Consider the following 20,923-nt stretch of genomic DNA (forward strand, 5'->3'; position numbering starts at 1 on the left):
GGAAATCTGTAATTAGCTGGGCTTCAGACTGCAAATAGAGTTGGGATTGGCTATTGGGATTACAACAGGAAAGAGGTTTTAGGAAGTTAGTTTTTGTTTCTTTGCCAAGGAAAGAGGTCCCTAAGGGGACACACTTCCAGGATGGCAAAGACCAATTTTTTAAAAAAAATATGTGGTATTTGAAATTTCATACACTATTAAAGCTGCTCCTTTCAGTTTTATCATTAGAACTATATCTTCTTTCTTATGACTTCATTTATGTTTTTATGAAACTGTTGAGCCTTGTTACTAAAGATCTATACTTGTCAGTGATTGTTCAACCAGCTATGAATCTTATGTGGATTTTTCTCTGTTCCCTATTTGGTTCACTAGAATAAAATGTGCTTTTACCAATTTTATACATAATTTGGATGAATTTCCCCAAAGTGAACCTGTCCACATTAAAACTACTACTTTTCCCCCACCCACATGTTGCAGTAAACTTTTTTGCTCATTTAAGAAACCTCTTCATTATTGAAAGAGCTTATTGTTATCTGTGAATAGCTACTTCACTATTTATACTTCCTTGTTCAGGTAAAATGATGTCATGCCTTCTCATCCCTCCAAGACCCTCCTCGATTCTATGTTTTATATAATTGTCCCTGCCTTGAGTAGTTTTAACTCTTCATGTAGTTACTGTCTGTTTTGTTCTTCTAGTATTTAAATCATGCTTTTTAAAAAGGTGAGAAGAATCTAAATTATATCCTGTAAGGTACTGTCTTTGGCCCTGTGATAAACAGATAAGTAAGCACCAGCAAAGTGCTTACAGTCTGGCTATTGGGTGAAATTATTACAGTGCAAGTAAACCATTATGAGAAATAAAAAAGGTGGGAAAATTACTTTTGGTTAGGGACATTAAGAAAAACTTCATGGAAGTGCACCTGGGTGACTCAGTTAAGCGTCTCACTCTGCTCAGGTTATGATCTCAGGGTCCTGAGAGAGAGATCAAGTCCCTTGCCTGGCTCCACTCTGGGTGTGGAGCCTGCTTAAGATTCTCTCTCTCCAAAAAAAAAAAAAGCTTTTTGGAAGGGATGATGCTTGAAAATGGTTCTGGAAGCTGTATGAGTTGAATGCTGATTAGTTCCTTACCTGTCTGGTCCATTTGTTTTTTTCAATCTCCTTAAATTCCATCCAGGTCTTCAACATTCTATCCAAATCCCCTACATAATCCTTTCCAGTACTCTGCTTTTAATCAGTGCTTTGTCTCCTGATTCGTAAGAAAATTGGAAACATTTTAAGTGTTAGCCTTCACATGTCCCCACCTCCACCTTCCACCCCTGCCTGCTAAATTTCCCAGTCCCATTCATACTTTACTAACTGCTTCTGTCAGTGTCAGAGTTCGTGTTATATATAGCTCCCTTACTTAGGGTCAGCCTCTTGTGCTTTTAACTTCATCCAGTCTCATCTCTAGGACCTTATTTTGTTTCTCTTGTTTTTTTCCTATGTCTTTGATGTCTTCAGTCTCTTTATCTCTCTTCAGTTTACACATCTAACCAACTATGCTGTGATTCTGATCCTGTGTGTACCTTTTACTTTTTCTTCTCCTTGAGCTTCTCAAAAAAAGAGCATATACATTTTTCTCTATTTCCTTATTTCTGCTCATTTCTTGGCCTGCTGCATTCTGGCTTTCATCTCTTAATACTGTCATGAAACTGTTACTGTTAAGGTCACCTTCATTTTATTGACACATTGCCTGTTTGCCAAATTTGATGGATTGAAAAAACCTGTAAAGTCATTTGTGATGGTTGGGGAAATTGGAGCATGATTATTTAATATCAAGGAGTTATTACCTTATTAAATATTTTTTCAAGTAATGTTATTGTGATGTTTTTAAAAAGAAATTTTAGAGATAAATACTGATCAATTACAGGGAAATGGTATGTCTGGGATTTGTTGTAAGATAATTGAAATGGGTATATAAATAAAATAAGATTTCTCATGTGTTAATTGAAGCTGGTTGAAGCTGGATGATAGGTATATGGGATTCATTAAACTATTTGATTCGTTAAACTATTGTATGTGTCTGAAATTTTCCGTTATTAAAAGTTTTTTTTTTTAATGAATAGAAAAAGAGAGAGGGAAGTAACTAAAGAGTAATATCAAGAGAAATAATTGATTTATAGTTAAGTATGGCATGCAACACAGCAAGCTTTAATAATAATAAGAGGCTGTTTAAGCAGTTTTCACCAATAAAGGAATTGAGGCATTGACAGTAGAAGCCATAAGTGCAATGCCTGGCATAAAGCAGATGCTGAGTAAATAGCTGTTGACTGAATAAGCTAGTAAGAGCTCGCAGCTGGAGTAAGAGACAACTACTTGGATAATTTTAAAGGCTGTACCTTTAGGAAAACTCAATAGTTACCAATGGTGATTGGTATTTATTTTCATAAATAATCACAGCAAATACTTATATGGCATTTGACATGTGCCAAGCATTATTCTAAGCAATTCACATACATTAATCTTTTTAATCCTCACTATAGCCTCATGAGAGAGTTTTATTTTCCCTGTTGTATAGATGAGCAAACAGGAGGTAGAGGGACTTCGGTAACAGGCTTAAGGCCACACAGCAGCAGGTAAAGTAACAAAACCATGAGTTGATCTCAAGTAGTCATGCTCTAGAGTCATGTTTTTAATCACCTTCCTTGTAGTAGGTTTTACAAGGTAAATGTTATATTTGATTTTAGGTAAAACTGGACTTGTCCAATACATAGATAGGTATTCTCCTCCTCTCCTCCCCCTCCTCCTCCTTATAGTTTTGTTTCTCAATTCAGTGTTCACTTCTTATTGAGTTAAATTATTCTAGGCCATTGTGACTTTGTTGTCTGTTGGCTAGCCTGGCTGGACTAGGAAATGTACACTCTACTGGGGTGATTTGCTTCAAGTTGAGACCTTAGTTGTAAGTTGGCATGATAACTTGGAAAAGTGGCTGAGTACAAGTTACTACAGAGAGTTGAAGCAGAGACTGAATGGGGGAATAGTTGGAAGTTTGAGTGGAAACTCAGATTCAGCTAATTTTTACTGATGATAAAACCAGTATAATTCTGAATGTTTCTGATAAAATTGGTAAACTTAGGTCTGGCTTATTTCGTAGGCTGAATGTAGGTGAAAGAAATCTTTTTTTTTTTTTTTTAGATTTTATTTATTTTAGAGATAGAGCATGAGCAGGGGGAGGGGCAAAGGGAGAGGGAGAGAGAGAATTCCAAACAGATTCTGCACTGAGTGGAGTCTGATGCGGGGCTCTATTCCACAACCCAAAGATCATGACCTGAGCTGAAATCAAGAGTCAAACGCCCAACCAACTGAGCCACCCAGGCGCCTCAAGAAATCTTTTATCTAAAAAGATTTCTTAGTTTTCTTTCATTAGAAGGTGACTTCTTGGCCGACTCTGAAGGCATGTCCTTTTGCATAAAGAACTATCTGTAGAAACCTTGAAGACCTAATTCGCCTTTAGGACACTGCTCTCATTGTGAGTAAACAGTCTCATATTCAGGCAATTTTGCTTCTGGTTTGAGTATTTACAGGTGACTTGAAAGTGTAGAGACTATTTTGTGCTATTAATTTCTGCTTTTAACCAGATTGTTGCAGGAAAGTTTACGTATTCATATTCTTTAGAATCTAGTTTTTCTTTGTTATGAAAACAAACTTTTTCAGAGAAAAAGTTAATCTAAGGTGAATTTAATTTCTTTTTATTTCTGCATTCCTCTTTTCCTTATATGGACTAGCTTAATTCCATTCAGTATTCTTTTTTTTTAAAGATTTTATTTATTTATTTGACAGAGACACAGCAAGAGAGGGAATACAAGCAGGGGGAGTTGGGAGAGGGAGAAGCAGGCTTCCCGCAGAGCAGGGAGCCCGTTGTGGGGCTCGATCCCAGGACCCTGGGATCGTGACCAGATCTGAAAGCAGATGCATAATGACTGAGCCACCCAGGCACCCCTCAGTATTCATTTTTTAAAGATTTTATTTACTTAAGAGTGCACCCACAAGCGGGGGGAGGGGCAGAGGGGGAGAGAGAGAGAATCTCAAGCAGACTGCCTGCTAAACAGAGCCCGATGCAGGGTTCAATCTCATGACCCTGAGATTATGACCTGAGCTGAAATCAAGAGTCAGGTGCTTAACTGACTGAGTCACCCAGGTGCTCCCCATTCGATTTTTAAATAACGTGTGTTCTAAAGAGTGATTTCTGGTTGACTCTCAAACCTTTATTCATCATCTCAGAAATCTTTGGAAGAAACCTTTTTAATATCAATAAAATCTCAGTTTGAATGTGCACAGGTCAAAATGTTTCAAAACATTTTATTCCTATAGGAGTGCCTGGGTGGCTTATTCGGGTAAGCATCTGCCTTTGGCTCAGCTCATGATCCCAGGCTCCTGGAATCAAGCCCTGCGTCGTGCTCCCCGCTCAGCGAGTAGTCTGCTTCTCCTCTGCCCCACCTCCCTTTCCCCCTCCTCATGCTTGTGCTCCCCCTTTCTTACATGCACTCTCTCAAATAAGTAAAATCTTTTTAAAAAACCATTTTATTCCTACCAGACTATTTAGTATTAAACTTTTTTGTCATTAACTTTGGAAATTGACTTTTACCTTTGTTATTTTGATGAAAATATTCATAAATGTATCACATAGTTCATGTTTGTTAATCTGCCAGCCATGATTTACCATTTACTTAGTAATTTAGTGATCCTGAACTCTTTATTTTGCCTATTCACTGAGAATTACTTATATTCTGCTTTCTTTGAGTAAAACTTTAGGGCTGAATAATGGAGAGAAAGATGAAAAGTTTTCTAAAGCATAGTGTATGACTTGAACATCTGGGTTTTGAGTTGTTACCTTGTTTTTTGTTATAGATAACTTAAAAAAAAATCCTGGGTTGTCTGCCAGGTTCTAAATATTTTAAGTTTTTAGGCAGGTAGTGTTAAGAAAAACTGAGGTGCTAGACTATCCAATTTTGGTGTGGTAGCACTTACAAATTTGAGGTTTTAACAATGAAGTGCATGACATGTAATGTGATTGTCTACCAGAATTTCAATAATTTGAGGGCGCCTGGGTAGCTCAGTTGTTAAGTGTCTGCCTTCAGCTCAGGTCATGATCCCAGGATTCTGGGATCGAGCCCTGCATCAGGCTCCCCACTCTGCGGGAAGCCCGTTTCTCCCTCTCCTGCTCCCCCTGCTTGTGTTCCCTCTCTCTCTGTGTCTCTCTGTTGGTCAAATAAATAAATAAAATCTTAAAAAAATTTTTTTTTCCAATAATTTTATAGTGGTATGTAGAAGTTAGTTACTTTAACTGGTGAAAAAGCCTAGCCAACCAGTTAGCAAAAGTATAGTGAATTCTTGGATCTGCTTCAGAATGTTAGGGCAAAGGGTAAGGAAAAATATACAAAAAAGGAAAGATTTGGGGCACAAATACAGCGAGTAATAGCATCTGCCCAGAGTAAACTTCAAGAGATGTAATAGATAAAATAGAAGCAAAACTAATCAGTGAAATAGTAGGAGATAAATAAAATCAAATCTTCTGATTGAAAGAGCATTCTGATAACCAAGAAGTTTTGGTGAAAAAAGATCAACATTTAGTCTCAACTTCTTTTGTAATTTTGAAATTCTAAAAGTAGAAAGAAAACCCTAAAAGCTGCTAGACCGGGAAAAAAAATTGCCTAAAAAGAATAGGAGTCTGTTGGCATTGGATTTCTTAGCAGCAGCAGTAGATACTAGAAAGCTGTGGAGCAATTTATTCAAAGTTCTGAATTCCTAAATCCAGAATTTGGTACCAGTTGCAATGATTATTCAGGTATGAGATCTAATTAAAGACATTTTCAGATTTTAAGGACTTGGGAAATTTACCTTTCATAAGTTCTTGAATATGTCCCCAGAAAAATGAAGTAGAAGTTAAAGAAGATGAAATGAGATCCAAGAAACCAAATCTCTAAGACACCAGTGAAAAGGTGTCTTAGAGAAAAGGATAACTGCTATACCAGTGAGCCTAGAAAACAACTGGTGCAAATTAAAGCAAGAAGCTAGAATTGTCTGAAAAATGTCTTCAAGGGCGCCTGGGTGGCTCAGTTGGTTAAGCGACTGCCTTCGGCTCAGGTCATGATCCTGGAGTCCCGGGATCGAGTCCCACATCGGGCTCCCTGCTCAGCAGGGAGTCTGCTTCTCCCTCTGACCCTCTTCCCTCTTGTGCTCTCTGTCTCTCATTGTCTCTCTCTCAAAAAAAATAAATAAAATCTTTAAAAAAAAAAAATGTCTTCAAGAAGAAAGAAAAGCCATTATATAAATTGTGTGCTGGAACCTACCTTCCTTCCCTTCCTTCCTCTCTTCCAGAATTTCTTAATGTAAAAGGCAAGTCAATAAGAAAAAAAAAAAAAAAACCCTGAGTATATAGTGTCACACTATTGATAAACCATATTGAACTCTGGAGCAGCCATAAATAAGTCTTGAATAATTGGTGTTGTAAAGTAAAAGAAGACTCTTAAATATGCATTCTTTTGTGAAAATACCATATTTTGGGGGGAATTTGGGATGGGGAGTAGTACAAAACTAAAGTGCCACTAAGTGTTTAAATGCAACAGAACAGAGGGACAGATAAAAATAAGAGGAAAGCCTGGAGAATATGATGTGTAATGGGTTGGGGGTTGGATTTGACTTACAAAACAATGGAAATCTTTAAGAGCTGTATCTTTTGAGTAAGATATATTACTGACCTACAGCGTATGCTTAGGTTTAAAAAAAAAAAAAAGGTGTGACTTTTAAGCCCTGGTTATTAATAACAGAAAACTCGTTGTTTTTATGATCTTATAAATATGTGCTTTTTTTCAGTAGCTTATTGCCTATTTTGATTAGAACCACAATGTAGGTAAACCAAAAGGAGAAAAACAATATCAATACAAACACCTTCAGTAGGAAAACCAGTAATGTATAAATTGGAGAGCCTCTCAGAATTATATGGTTTGATTTTTCTCTGTCTGGAGTGAGAACATTCTTATTATTCCCTTTTCTCCACACTTAGCCCAAAAATGCAGGTTGAGGAACAGCAGTGTCTAATATCTCTTAGCCTAAGCTTCTGTACTAGCTGTTCACATGGAACTAACATTGGAAGAGAAATTAGATCAGAAGGTATTTTAAGAAATCCTGTCACTCAGGTTTGCCATCAAGCTTTATAGCATTGAGCAAGTTACTTAACTCTCTGGGTCTGTTTCCTCATCTTGAGTTTTTCATCTCCAGGGTTTCTTTGAACAAACTGCATTACACGGCTTTTCTATGACAAATTTTCTTCTGAAGCTCATTAGCTCTGAAAACAATTTTAAAGAATTTTAAGATTACTGCAACTGTGCAGCTTATTTTGACATTTTTGGACAACATTCATTTTCCTGAGTGAGTTCTGGTGTGATGGATCATTTTTGGCTATGCCTTTTATATAAGGTAGGAAGAAGTCAGTGGAACATATAGCATTCAGATTTTGAAGGAGCATTCTAGAAGAAAGAAAACACAATTACCAATATCAGTAACAAAAGAACTGAAATCGTTACAGACCCTACAGACGTTAAAAGATAATAAGGGAATATTATGAAGAATTTTATGCCAATAAATTCTGCACCTTAGAATAAATGGAAAAATTTCTTCAAAAACAAAAACCTTAAAGCTGACACAAAAGTAGTAGAAAATCTTAATAGAATTGTATCTGTTAATGAAACTGAATTCTTATTTAAAAATCTTTCCACAGGGAGCCTGGGTGGCTCAATTGTTAGGCCTCTGCTTTCGGCTCAGGTCATGATACCTGGGTCCTGGGATCAAGTCCCACATCGGGATCAAGTCCCACACCAGGCTCCCTGCTCCACCGGAAGCCTGCTTCTCCCTCTCCCACTCCCCCTGCTTGTGTTCCTGCTCTCGCTATCTCTCTTTCTCTGTCAAATAAATAAATCTTTAAAAAAAAAATCTTTCCACAAAGAAACCAAGCCACATGGCTTTGCTGGTGAATTCTAGCAAACATTTAATGAAAAAAAAAATCATAATCTAGATTCCTTCAGAAAATAGAAGCTAGCATTACACCATTGGCAGTATCAGAGACATTATAGAAAACTAGAGACCAACATTCGCCATGAATGTAATGCAAAAATCTTTAAATATTTGTAAATCAAATCCAGCAATATGTAAAAAGGACAATAAAACATGACCAAGTGGAATTTATCCTCAGAGTATGATTTTTAAATAAAAAACAATATAATTCACTATGTGGACAGAATAAGAAAAAAAACCATGATTTTATCAATAGGTGTAGCCAGATCTTTGACAGGGTTCAGTGGTAAATACTCTTAGCAAATCAGGAATAGAAAGGAACTTCCTAGCTTTGATAAAGCATCTATAAAAAAACCTATAGTTAACATCATACTTAATGATGAAAGACTGAATGCTTCCCACCTAAGATTGGGAAAAAGGCATAGTTTTTCACTTTGACCAAATGTAGTCAGAATTGTAGTAGAAGTCCTGGTCAATACATTAAGTCCAGAAAAAGAAACAAAATACATTCAGATCAGGAAGGAAGGAGTAAAAAATAGTCTTTATTTTCAGATGATGTCACTGTGTATATAGCAAATCCTGAGTTACTAGAAATAAGTGGTTTTGGCAGTATTGCAGAATACAAGGACAGTATGCAAATGCAAAAATCAGTGGAAGTTTTATATAGTCACAATAATTAAAATGAAATTGACAGAAATACCATTTATAAAAAATAAAAACATGAACTATTCATGTAAAAATTTAACCTAATATATGTAAGATTTGTATGCATAACCATAAAACATTACTAAGAGAAACTTAAAAAGACTTCAATAAACGAAGAGAAATAACCACATTCATAGATTGGAAGACTTGATACTGTTAAGGCATCAGTTCTACTCAGACTGATTTTATAGATGCAAGCCAATCCTTAGCAAATTCTCAGCAGGTTTTCTGTAAAAATTACCAAACTAATTGTTAATTCCATATGAAAATGTACAGGTCTTAGAAGAGCCAGAACAATTTTGAAAAAGAACAACAAAGGAAGAGGACAATGCTCCCTGATTTAAAGGTTTACTATAAAACATGACACTGGTATTGGCGTTAAGATAGATGAATCAGTGGAACAGAGTAGAGGGTGGAGATCCATATAAATACATACATACATACATATATACACACATGTAGCTTCACTGGTAAATATATAATTTGGTTTCTAATTTTTTATTTAATTGAAATATAGTTGACGTGTCAATATAACTGTAACATTGTATAAATTTAAGGTGTACAGCATAGTGATTTGTATTGTTGATTTTTTAAAAAGATTTATTTGAGAGAGCATGAGCGGGAGGGGTAGAGGGAGAGAGAATCTCAAGCGGACTGTGCTGAGCATGGAACCTGACACAGGGCTTTATCTCATAACCCTGAGATCATGACCTGAGCCAAAATCAAGAGTTGGTTGCTCAACTGACTGAGCCACCCAGGTCCCCCTGTAGAGTTGATTTTTCACAAATGCATCAAAGATACCATTGTAAGGGATACTTTTCAGCAAAATATAACTATATTTCTATATGGAATAAAAATTTGCCTCTACACCATATACAAAAAATTACATGGGTCCTAGATTTAAACATAAAAGCTAGAATTATGGAACGTCTAGAAGAAAACTTATAGGAGAAAATCTTCACAACCAGGATAGACAAAGATTTTTAGTATACATAAAACATGAACCATAAAAGACAAAAATGGATTTCATCAAAATAAAACATTTTTGCTGTTTAAGATTTTACTTATTTATTGAGCATGGGGCTGGGGAGGGGCAGCATGAGAGGGAGAGAGAGAAAATCTCAAAGCAGACTTGGCACTGAGTGTGGAGCCTGTTGCAGGGCCCAATCTGATGACCCCAATATCATGACCGGAGCCAAAATCAAGAGACAGATGCTCAACCAAGTGAACCACTCAGGCGCCCCACATTTTTGGTCTTTAAAAGACACCTATGGAAAGGCAGCTCACAGACTGGGAGAAAATACTTGCAATACCTATGCCTGACAGAGGACTTGCATCAGGCAGTATACAGACAGAATTTCACAACTCTTTCAGACAACCCAGTTTTTAAAAGGGTAAAAGATTTGAACAGTCACTTCACAAACGAAGATAGATGAATTGACAATAACCACATGAAAAAGATGCTCAAGATCACTAGTCCTCAGAGAAGTGCAGATTAAAACTATACATAGTGCTACTACCCACTAGAATGACTAAACTTAAAAAGACTGACAGTGCCACATGTTGACAAGGATGTGGAGCTCCTGGAGTTCTCCTACATTGATGATGAGAGAGTAAAATGGTACACCACTCTGGAAAACTCTTTGACAGTTTCTTTAAGTTGAATATATGCTTACCCCGTGTGACATAGCAAGTCCAGGAAAACACTTGTTTACAAAAAGAATTTGTGAATATTCTTAGCAGCTTTATTCCTAATAGTCCCAAACAGGAAATAGCAGGTATGTCTAGTAACCCATGAATGCATTAAAAAAAATGTGTATATCCATACAGTGGACTATACTATTCTGCAATAAAAAGGAACAAACTAGTGACATATGAGACAGTTTGATTTTCTCATCTGGTTCTTTTACATTAAAAGAAGATAGATACAAGAGTACATCCTATATAATCCCATTTATATGAAATTCTAGACATAATTAGTTACAGAAAGCAGAACAGTGGTTACCTGCAGTTGGTGGTAGGGGATGTGATTTGACTGCAGAAGGGCTCAGGGGGAGCATTTTGGGATGATGGAAATGTGCTTTTATCTTGATTGTAGTGATGCTTACTTACATAGGTGTATACATTTCTCAAAACCTGTAGACCTATGTATTTAATAATATACTTTTGGAATGTCAGTTATTTCTCAAAATTGGCTTAAAATTTCTTAATAGCATTTTACAACTCGGTAATTCTTTTCTTGGTACTGATGTCTAGCTTTCACATATTTGACAGTTCATTTTTTTAAAAAGATTTTTTATTCATTTGAGAGAGAGTGAGCGAGAGCATAAGCAGGGGGGAGGGTCAGAGGGAGAAGGAGAAGCAGACTCCCCACTGAGCAGGGTGCCCAACGTGGGACTTGATCCCAGGACCCCAGGATCATGACCTGAGCCAAAGGCAGACACCTAACCAGCTGAGCCACCCACATGCCCCTACTTCATTTTTAAATTATATAAAAATTATAATCTAGAAACACCAAAAGTGCATGTTGCCTCTTGCATTAGAAAATTATGATATACCCCTAAAATCTAGACCTTTTTTCCTTTGTAAGAAAAGACAGCACAAATTTGTGTGACTGTGTGTTCATACTTCATAAAATACTTTTTCATTTCTCTAATGATATTGGTAGGGTTCTTTTTTTGTTGTCAAACAGTTCCTTGTAGAATATAAATATTAAACTGCTAGTCTATACACAAGATCAGTACAGAATTTGGGGGGTTTTTTGGGAATTGCTTATGAAGGTTTTATCTGTGACCATCTCTGCTGCGCCCTCTGGTGGTTTTTGCCTCTTACTTGGGGTAACGTGAAAATACATTACTCATTACCTTTGTAGGAGATACATTTTACAAGAGACTTTTAAAACTTTAAAATCAAACTTTATGTTGAGAAACTACCCAATAGCTTGTATTGATAAAACTATAGTGCTTTATTCTTGTGATAGTCTTTATGAGAGTAATTCAGTACATGTTTCTTCATAAGTAATTTTGTCATGCCTGATGGCTCTTTCCAGAATATTTCTAAGATAGAAATTCTAAGATTCCTTATTAGAGTAATCTTTCCTAATAGTTTTCATTCTATAATATAGTTCTAAATATTCTGCCATACAAAATGGATTGGGGAATCTCTTCTTGGAAACATCATGTATAGTCAGGATGAGGCTGGAATATTTTATGGTGCCAGAAATTAAGGAGGTGCTCAAAATGGGGATTGTTGATAGGTCACACAGGAGCCAACCTGAGGTAGTAAGTACCTAAACAAAGCTGGAAAACTTTGATTAACAAGTAATGAATATTATTGGATTTTAACCTGTCGAATAAAATATCTGTGAATCCATGCTGTGATATGAATAATTGAATAAAGAAAGAAATGGGGAGAAGGGACAGTTTTTAATTTTTTCTTAAATAGGAACATTTCACTTAATGTAGGAAGAAAGAGGGGGAAAAGAAAATCATTATTAAGCAAATACCATAGTAATAAAATCTTGCACACAAGATTCACCTATGGATGCTAAAATTAGGTCACAGTTTTAGGAGAAATAGGATATATGCATAGTCTCAAAGTATTGCGGTGGGGGGGCGCCCCCTTTCCCCGATTCCCTGATATTTTTTAATACAAAGGGAAAGGTGGTAGATTTATAGTGGAGAAATCTGACAGACACCACCCTGGCCAAGTGATCAAAGTTAACATCACTAGCAAAAACACATTGACCTTGTGAATCCTTTGATAACAATGTGCTGGTAGGGACACATCATCATTTCTATGGTATTCTTGCCCCAAATGCCCAAATTCATCCTAATCCTGAGAAAATATCAATAAGCTCAAACTGAGGGACATTTTACAAAATACTGGATTAAAAGTTTCAAGATGTGGAAGACAAGGGAAGAATTAAGAGTTGTCAGAAATTAGAGGAGACTTGAGAAATAATTTTAAAAAAGTTATAAAAAGTTCTCAAATACTAGAGTTCCCAGATATCTCTCCTCTAGCTTCCTCTAATGTTAATGTCTCATTAAACCATAGTACTGTGTCCAAAATCAAGAAATTAACATTGGTACGATACTATTAAACTGCATATTTTAGTGAAAAAACTGGTGACATCTGAAAAGTTTTCTTTTCCAGGATTCTAAACAGGATCCCACATTACATTTAGGTTTCTTTCAAAATATTACTGCTAGAAGGATTTGAAAAGACTTTGTTTTTGTTCTTACATGATTAGTAGACTAGTAGTAAATTATTGATAAATTGGCTATTTAAAAGCGTTTCCTTAAGGAGGAATAGTCTTGTTTCTGTTGACTACTACACAATTATTGGGAATTGGCTAAAGTTCATGGAAAGTTAATTTTCTACCATTCTGCTTATTTCTTTTCATTTTGAGAAATCTCAGAATCACCTGAAAGAGCTTAGACTTCAAAGTTTTTCTTTTAACCCTAACAGTGGAGTAGCAGCTTAGGGTGTATGTGGTAATAATAATAATGTTTTAGCAGCTAGAGACCTAGATGTCTCTGTTACATAATACTATTTTGGAATCTCTTTTATTCATTTTTTCTAAACGAGAAAAAATATGAAGGGACATGGTTGTGTTTCTTTATCTGAGAGAGTGATGAATGAATATGCAACTTCCTATCTCTTATATTACTCTAGTACTAATATGTCCAGTTGACAGTATTTATTAAAATTTACTGTAGCTGTCTTCAATATATGTCGTTAGGAAAATTGGACAGCTACATGTGCAAGAATGAAACTAGACCACTTTCTTAAACCATACATACAAAAATAAATTCAAAATGGATTAAAGACCTAAATGTGAGACTTGAAACCATAAATGTTCTAGAAGAAAATGCACAGGCAGTAATTTCTCTGACATTAGCTGTAGCGACATTTTTCTAGGTAAGTCTTCTGAGGCAAGCGAAACAAAAGCAAAAATAAACCCTTGGGACTTCATCAAAATAAAAAGCTTCTGCATACCAAAGGACATAATCAAAACTAAAAGGCAATCTATAGAATGGGAGAAGATACTTACAAGTGACATATCTGATATAGGGTTAGTATCCAGAATACATAAAGAACTGATACAACTCCATGCCCCCAAAACAAATAATCCAGTTAAGAATGGGCAGAAGACATGAACAGACATTTCTCCAAAGAAGACATACAAATGGCCAACAGACACAAAGGATGCTCAACATCACTCATCATCAGGGAAATGCAAATCAAAACTACAATGAGATATCACTCCACACCTGTCAGAATGGCTAAAATAAAAAACCCAAGAAACAAATCTTAATGAGGATGTGGAGAAAAAGGAACCCTCTTGCACTATTGGGGGAAACACAAACTGGTGCAGGCACTGTAGGAAGACATGGAGGTTCCTCAAAAGGTTAAAAATAACCCTACAATTCAGTAACCGCACTACTGGATACCTACCCCCAAAATACAAAAACACCAAAGGGATATGTGCACCCCTGTGTTTATAGCAGCATTATTTGCTATAGCTAAATTATGAAAGGAGTCCAAGTGTCCATTGATAGATGAGTGGATAAAGAAATCGTGTGTGTGGAGACACACACACACACACACACACACACACACACACACGCACACACACAGCGGAATACTGTTCTGCTATAAAAAGAATGAAACTGCAGCAACATGGATGAAGCAACATGGATGAAGCCAGAGAGTATAATGCTAAGTCAGTCAGAGAAAGACAAATACCATACAGTTTCACTCCTGTGTGGAATTTAAGAACAAAGAAGCAAAGGGAAAAAAAAAGACCCGAACCAAGAAACAGGCACTTAACTCTAGAGAACTGATTGTTATCAGAGGGGAGGTGGGTGGGTAGGGGGATGGGGGAAATAGGTGATGGGGATTAAGGAGGGCACTTGTGATGGGCACTGGGTGATGTATGGGATTGTTGAGTCACTATATAGTACAACTGAAACTAATACAACACTTTATGTTAACTGTACTGGAATTAAAAACTAAAAAAACCCCCACATACCAATGCAAAAAATAAACTGTAGCCAAATGAGCTCTCTAAAAGCAAATTCTTATTTTATGTGTTAATAAGATTCCTGAAATCACTTGTTAAAATGAATAACCATCTAGATTTTGATGTGGTTTTGGAATATAGGTGAGGTTCATTGGGGTGGAGTCCAGAGCCGACGACCAGGAAGGAATTCTTGAGACGTCTTTGGTGCAAAATGGTGGTTTATTAAAGCACGGGGACGGGACCCGTGGGCAGAAAGAGCTGCTGCCCCGGGGTTGTGAGGGGTGGCTGGTTATATACCATGGGGTTGGGGGCGGTAAGGAAAAAGGGAGGTTTGCAAAAGAACTTTCATATGCTAAAGAAGACTCACAGGATATCGGAGGCCTTGCCATTGTCAAGTTAAGGTTGTTGACCCCCCTAGTAAGGCATTAACATTAAGATAGTTGGGAACTTCCTGGAGGAACATTACACGCTGCCCACTTGAAGTATCTGTCAACGGGCTGCAGGTTATAAAGACATTTAATTGTATTTATATTCCGTTCTGGAAGTTATTGCTAAGGCTTTTGTAAGTAAACTGAGGGAGACCAAGGTCTTGCAGGATTGTGGTCTCTACAAGTTTAACTATTTGTTTTTCCTTTAGGGCAGCCAGGGGTGCCTAAGGAATGTCCTCTATATCCCATGGGGGGCGGGGTAATCAGCTTCTGCTTTGTCCTCAGCCTGCCTGCTGTTCCCTCATCAATTTTACCTTTTATCCTGAGTATAGTCAGGGTGAATTGACCTGGGTAAGGTCTCAGCAGTTTAATTTGGTGTTTTCAGTGTTAGCAGTCCATCAGTTCCTTATTACTCACTTCATAGTTCATAAACTCTGACGAAAAGATCCAACTTTTTAATGTCCTGCTTAAATTGTAGAGAATGATGTATATGACTTAAGATTCTTTATTTTAGTACTTTGTATAACATAAATTGAATAGGTGGGCATTTTCAACTATTAAAAGTGATAGTCTTTCCAAAGGTATCCTTACAAAAAGTAGAAAAAGAACATGTTTTAACTTGGCAAAACATATGAAAACGAGTATCTCTGAGTCACAAGATGAGTCAAGAGGGTGAGGTTTGTTTTTTTTCCCCTTGTCCATCTGTTTTAAGGGAGTATGCTCCCAAGGAGTAGAAAAAATCTTTGATGAAAGTTGGTACCCAAAATTGGAATTTGTTCTTTAATATTTAACTTGTAGTAAGTGCAGATCTGAAACATTTAGAGGTATTACCACAATGGGTTTAATCTCTTTCAGAGATCTGTGCCTAATTTGTAGGAGATTGGTAAGTGCCCATATTTCAAGAACTGCGATGCCATTTCCTACTTGAGCATATGTTTAATCCTGCAACACATCTGCTCTGCAGTGCTGGCAAGTGAACATACTGAGTAACTGCTTCTCTGGTGCAGAGAGCACTCAGTTCCACACCTAAAATAGCTATTTTTACCATTTGTTTTTGAAAACCAGCTTTCTTCGATCTTGGCTTTAAAAAATATTTATGGCTTTGCCTTCTAGGCCAACCATTTAAGAATACTGTAATTACTTAGGTAGAGTCCTCCAGTTGTTCAGCTAGCCTCAACTAGATAGTAAATACTGAGTAGTTTGTGTCTTACCACTGTGGGGTAAGCAGGAAGGAAGGGACAGAAAGGAGGAAATAAATGGGTGGCTGGAGAATAGGTAATGCCTTCTTTCAAATTAAACTGGTTTCTTAAAGAATCTCAGGGTGAGTGTCGGCTGCAAGGGATGTGTGAGAATGGTGGTGAATAGAAGATTAGATAGAGCTCACTCCCTCCAGGTCTTACTTGAGGGGCTTTTTAAAAAGCCAGTTATTGTTAAAGTGGGATCGCTGGCACATTGCTTTGGCTTTGAGGAAAGTTGTAACTACTTATCCAGAATAGGTATCACCTGTTTTATAGTATTTCATAAGATATTTAAAGCAAAAGACAGAAAATGGTTTTAAATGTTGCTTTAAGGGCTTTTGCAAGAGAATGAATTAATGATACTTAATAACTACAGGATTACAGTTAGTATCCCCCCCTTTTTTAATCAGAAAAATTGATAGGGGTCTCCTAAATGGAGAGTTCAGGGAAGGACACTCCAGTAGAGGGTATATAAGGAAATGGAGGCACGAATCTTACGCTATCTGAACAACTGTGCCGAGAGCATGGTAGCTAAGGTAAAGATAATGGGGAAAGAGAAGGATGGAAATTTAAATTGAGGCTAAATATTGTCAAGGGCTCTAGATTTTTTATCCTGATTGTATTAGGAAGCCACTACAAATTTGTAAGCCCAAGAGCCTAGTGATTTGCTGAATGTACCTTTTAGAAAGATTACTGTTGGCAGTGTTAAGTCTATTTATTTGATGGTTTATGATTTATCTTTATTATTCTTAATGTTTGTTATTCATTTGTCAAGACTGGAATGCTGTCTTCTGGATTAGTGGGGTTTTCTAGGCAATTTATTTATTTATTTATTTTTTTTTAAGATTTTATTTATTTATTTGAGAGAGAGAGAGAGAATGAGAGATAGAAAGCACGAGAGGGAAGAGGGCCAGAGGGAGAAGCAGACTCCCTGCCGAGCAGGAAGCCCGATGCGGGACTCGATCCCGGGACTCCAGGATCATGACCTGAGCCGAAGGCAGTCGCTTAACCAACTGAGCCACCCAGGCGCCCTCTAGGCAATTTAAACAATAATCTTCACCTCAGTTTCAGAAAAGTGTGACTTGATAAACTGTTACTTATGTCCCAGCCTTAGTAAACGGAATCTAAGTGTAAGTATGCTACATTTTGGCCTTTGCTCTTTCCAGTTAATGATACACTCTAGAGCTGGTGGACACATGCCTTTCCTTTTCCACTTGTGATGTATGTACTTTAGTGATCTATTATGTTCAATTTCCTCATCACCTTTTCTGGTTTGTGGTTGTAAACTAAGGCAAAACTGAAGATTACTAGAAAAAAGTAGTTAACTCATCCTTGGTATGTAGAGAGGGGAGAGTAGTTTTCAGCAAAATCTGTGTACTTGGGAGAAACTTCTGAAAGGTTTGCTAATTGGTGTCTGATTAGATTAGTAATTTTACTCTAAATTCTGATGGCATTTTGATCAGTAAGTTTTAAAGCTGAAATTCTTAGAATACTCATGTAAAACATTTATTGAGCACCTTTTATATGCAGTGTACAGAAGAACAATGAAGAGTTGTGGTCTCTGGTCTGAGGTTGCATGGGAGACATGTAAATAAAAGCATTTTAGGGACTTACAGTTTTTTTTTTCCTCCAAGAGTAAGGGTGTCCAGTTTCATCACAGAAAATTAGAAAATAAGGTTTACTTGAACAGTTTGCTTTTAACATCTGTTCATTAAAGAAGGAATACTCTTTAATAGAGGGATTAAAAGGTTCTTTGCAGTTGATGTTTTATGAGGTGTGTATTTTGCTGTTGGAAGCAGTGTTTAGATGAATCATTAAATTAAGAAAGGCATTTCTGTTATAGTAAAATGTTACGTATTCTTGCAAACCTCAGATGTTGCAAAAATCACATGTCTGGGGAACGTATGGATTGGATAGACCACTTTGCAGCTTTGTTAACAGAGTACTTAGAAAAACTATTAGGATCTTAAAAATTTTAGCACAGGGGTGCCTAGGTGGCTCAGATGGTGAAGTGTCTGCCTTCGGCTCAGGTCATGATCCCGGGGTCCTGGGGTAGAGCCCTGCATCGGGCTCCTGACTCAGCTGGGAGCCTGCTTCTCCTCCCTCTCCTCCTTCTCCCTCTGCCTCTCCCCCTGCTCGTGCTCTCTCTCTCTCTCTCTCTCTCTCTCTGTGCGTGTGTGTGTCTCAAATGAATAAATAAAATCTTAAAAAAATTTTAGCACAAATAACCTCTGGCATTTGTATTAAGCACCATAGCAATTCATTAGCCTTAAACTAGGACTCGTGCTTCCTATTTTGGATTTCCCTCAAGGTCCTTGAGGACATCTGCTTCAGCAGAAACTAATTTTGTAAAAATTAAATAATGAGCCAGGGTATAGTCACCTTTGTTAATTGTGTTTTGAGGCTCCATGGTGGGGAGAGGCGGAGGTGGAGAGAGGAGGAAATACTTTTGCAGCTGTTCATATGTTACCAGTACTTTCCACCAGCTATCAATGTTGGAAACCTTGAAGTTTTTGAACCACTAAACTTGCTGTTGATGTCTCTAAAGGCATTTGTTTTCATCTTTTTTCCTTAAGATTTTATTTTATCAAGACTTGGTCTTTATTTTGAGAAAACTTGGTCCTTTTCCCTTCCTCCATAACATACTAGGAAAAGTCCGTCTGCACCAGCGACATTTCTGTGCTCTACTGATTGACACGACTCCCTTTACCAATTGCATATGAACTACTACATATCAGAGCAGCAGATGGTAGTTGTATATAGTCTGTACTTGTTACAGTTTTTACTCCATCTTAAGATAATATTTTTATATTTAAAAATATTAACTTTTAAGTTCTTTTAATGAGAATGCCATATATTTGAATTTTCAACAACAGTTTGCAGTCTCAGTCTCTAATATTGTGGGCTATAATACATGTATACTCTTGGGCTACATAACATTTGACTTAATTTTTTTAGAAAGATTTTCTTTTAGGAAGTTATGGTTTTTAATATATTTGTATTTCTGCCATCAGTGATTAAAATTATTTGTATGAATTAGTCTGATTTCTTAAAGGAATGAAAACAGTAATGTAATTTAGAAGAAAATTATCTTTTTCAAGAATGTATATGCTGCTAGGAGACCTGATACTGAACTTTTATAGAGTAATTACAAACTAATGCAAACACTTCTTGTTTTTCTTTAAAGCACTGAAAAGTGAATTTTGTTAGCTGTGGTTCTTTTGGTTAAAAAATGTAAAGGCTTGTGTTTGATTTGCTCATACTTGCTAAGAAGTATTCAAGAAACTGGCAACATTGTCCCTTGGGAGGGGAATTGGATGTCTACAGGGTGGGATAGGAGGGAGGTCTTGAATTTTGAACCATGTTCAAACCATGAACTATTAGAAATAAACTTTAAAAAGGTAAGTGAAAAGATGCTTTGGTGTACAGAATAGAGATTTAGCCTGCCTAGTAGAATCACCTGACTTCCGTGATCGGCTTACCATTGTAATCCTGTAATATCTTGGTGCAGTATACAGTCAGTTTTATGTTATGGCAGGGGCAGGCAAACAAAAAGGTAACCAAATAAAAATATTATGACTTTCTCTGTTATAAGGAATTAACCAGTAGTATTATGTAACTTTTAATTAAACTAGAAGTTAAACTGTTGATTAACTGCTGGATTTTTTCCCCTATTTTCGTAAAATCATTTGTAAATCTTGCTACCTCTTTTGGTTTGCTTTTAGTTGATGCTGATGAAATTAAAAGGCTAGGAAAGAGATTTAAGAAGCTCGACTTGGACAATTCGGGCTCTTTGAGTGTGGAAGAGTTCATGTCTCTGCCTGAGTTACAACAGAATCCTTTAGTACAGCGAGTAATAGATATATTTGACACAGATGGGAATGGAGAAGTAGACTTTAAAGGTAAGAAAGTAGTTTTTTTAATTTAACAAGTTATGTAATCTATGACTAATCTATTGGTGATCATATAATTGTTAAATTCTCAAAATCTGTGGTATATGAATCTTAATGAACTAAGATCTTTTACGGTTTCATTTTTTTAAAGATTTTATTTATTTGACAGAGAGCACAAGCAGGGGGAGTGGCTGAGGGGGAGGGAGAAGCAGGCTCCCCACTGAGCTGGGAGTCCGACATAGGGCTCGATCCCAGGACTCTGAGATCATGACCTGAGCTGAAGGCAGATGCTTAACTGACTGAGCCACGTAGGCACCCCACAACTGCATTTTTAGAAACTTTTTTTTAAAGAATGAGACTTACACTAACCAGTATAAATTAAGGTGTAATAATAAGGATGTGAGCATTGTACAAAGGATTATTTTAATCTAGGTTTTTATGTAAAATGATAGTGCTTTTGCTAATATTACCATGGTACAAAATTTTATATTTGATTCTATGATTTGTCATCATCAGATTTTGTTATTTTCGTTCCAGGAACTGAATTTTAAACGAAGGGGGACCTAAAGCTAAATTTATGAC

At 36.6% G+C, this 20,923-nt stretch overlaps 1 protein-coding gene across 1 annotated transcript in view; it reads left to right on the plus strand.

The window, feature by feature from the left end:
* The window catches only part of PPP3R1 (protein phosphatase 3 regulatory subunit B, alpha), a 71,923-nt gene that overhangs the window by 35,790 nt on the left and 15,210 nt on the right, over positions 1-20,923 (plus strand). The window contains exon 3 of the mRNA XM_025868561.2: positions 20,174-20,350. Within this exon, the coding sequence (XP_025724346.1) occupies positions 20,174-20,350 (177 nt within the window). The remainder of the gene's footprint in view (positions 1-20,173; positions 20,351-20,923) is intronic.

Source organism: Callorhinus ursinus, unplaced genomic scaffold (genome assembly GCF_003265705.2).
Source record: "Callorhinus ursinus isolate GAN/ISIS: 27379988/994484 unplaced genomic scaffold, GSC_fseal_2.0 scaffold10, whole genome shotgun sequence".
NCBI classification, from domain to species: domain Eukaryota; kingdom Metazoa; phylum Chordata; class Mammalia; order Carnivora; family Otariidae; genus Callorhinus; species Callorhinus ursinus.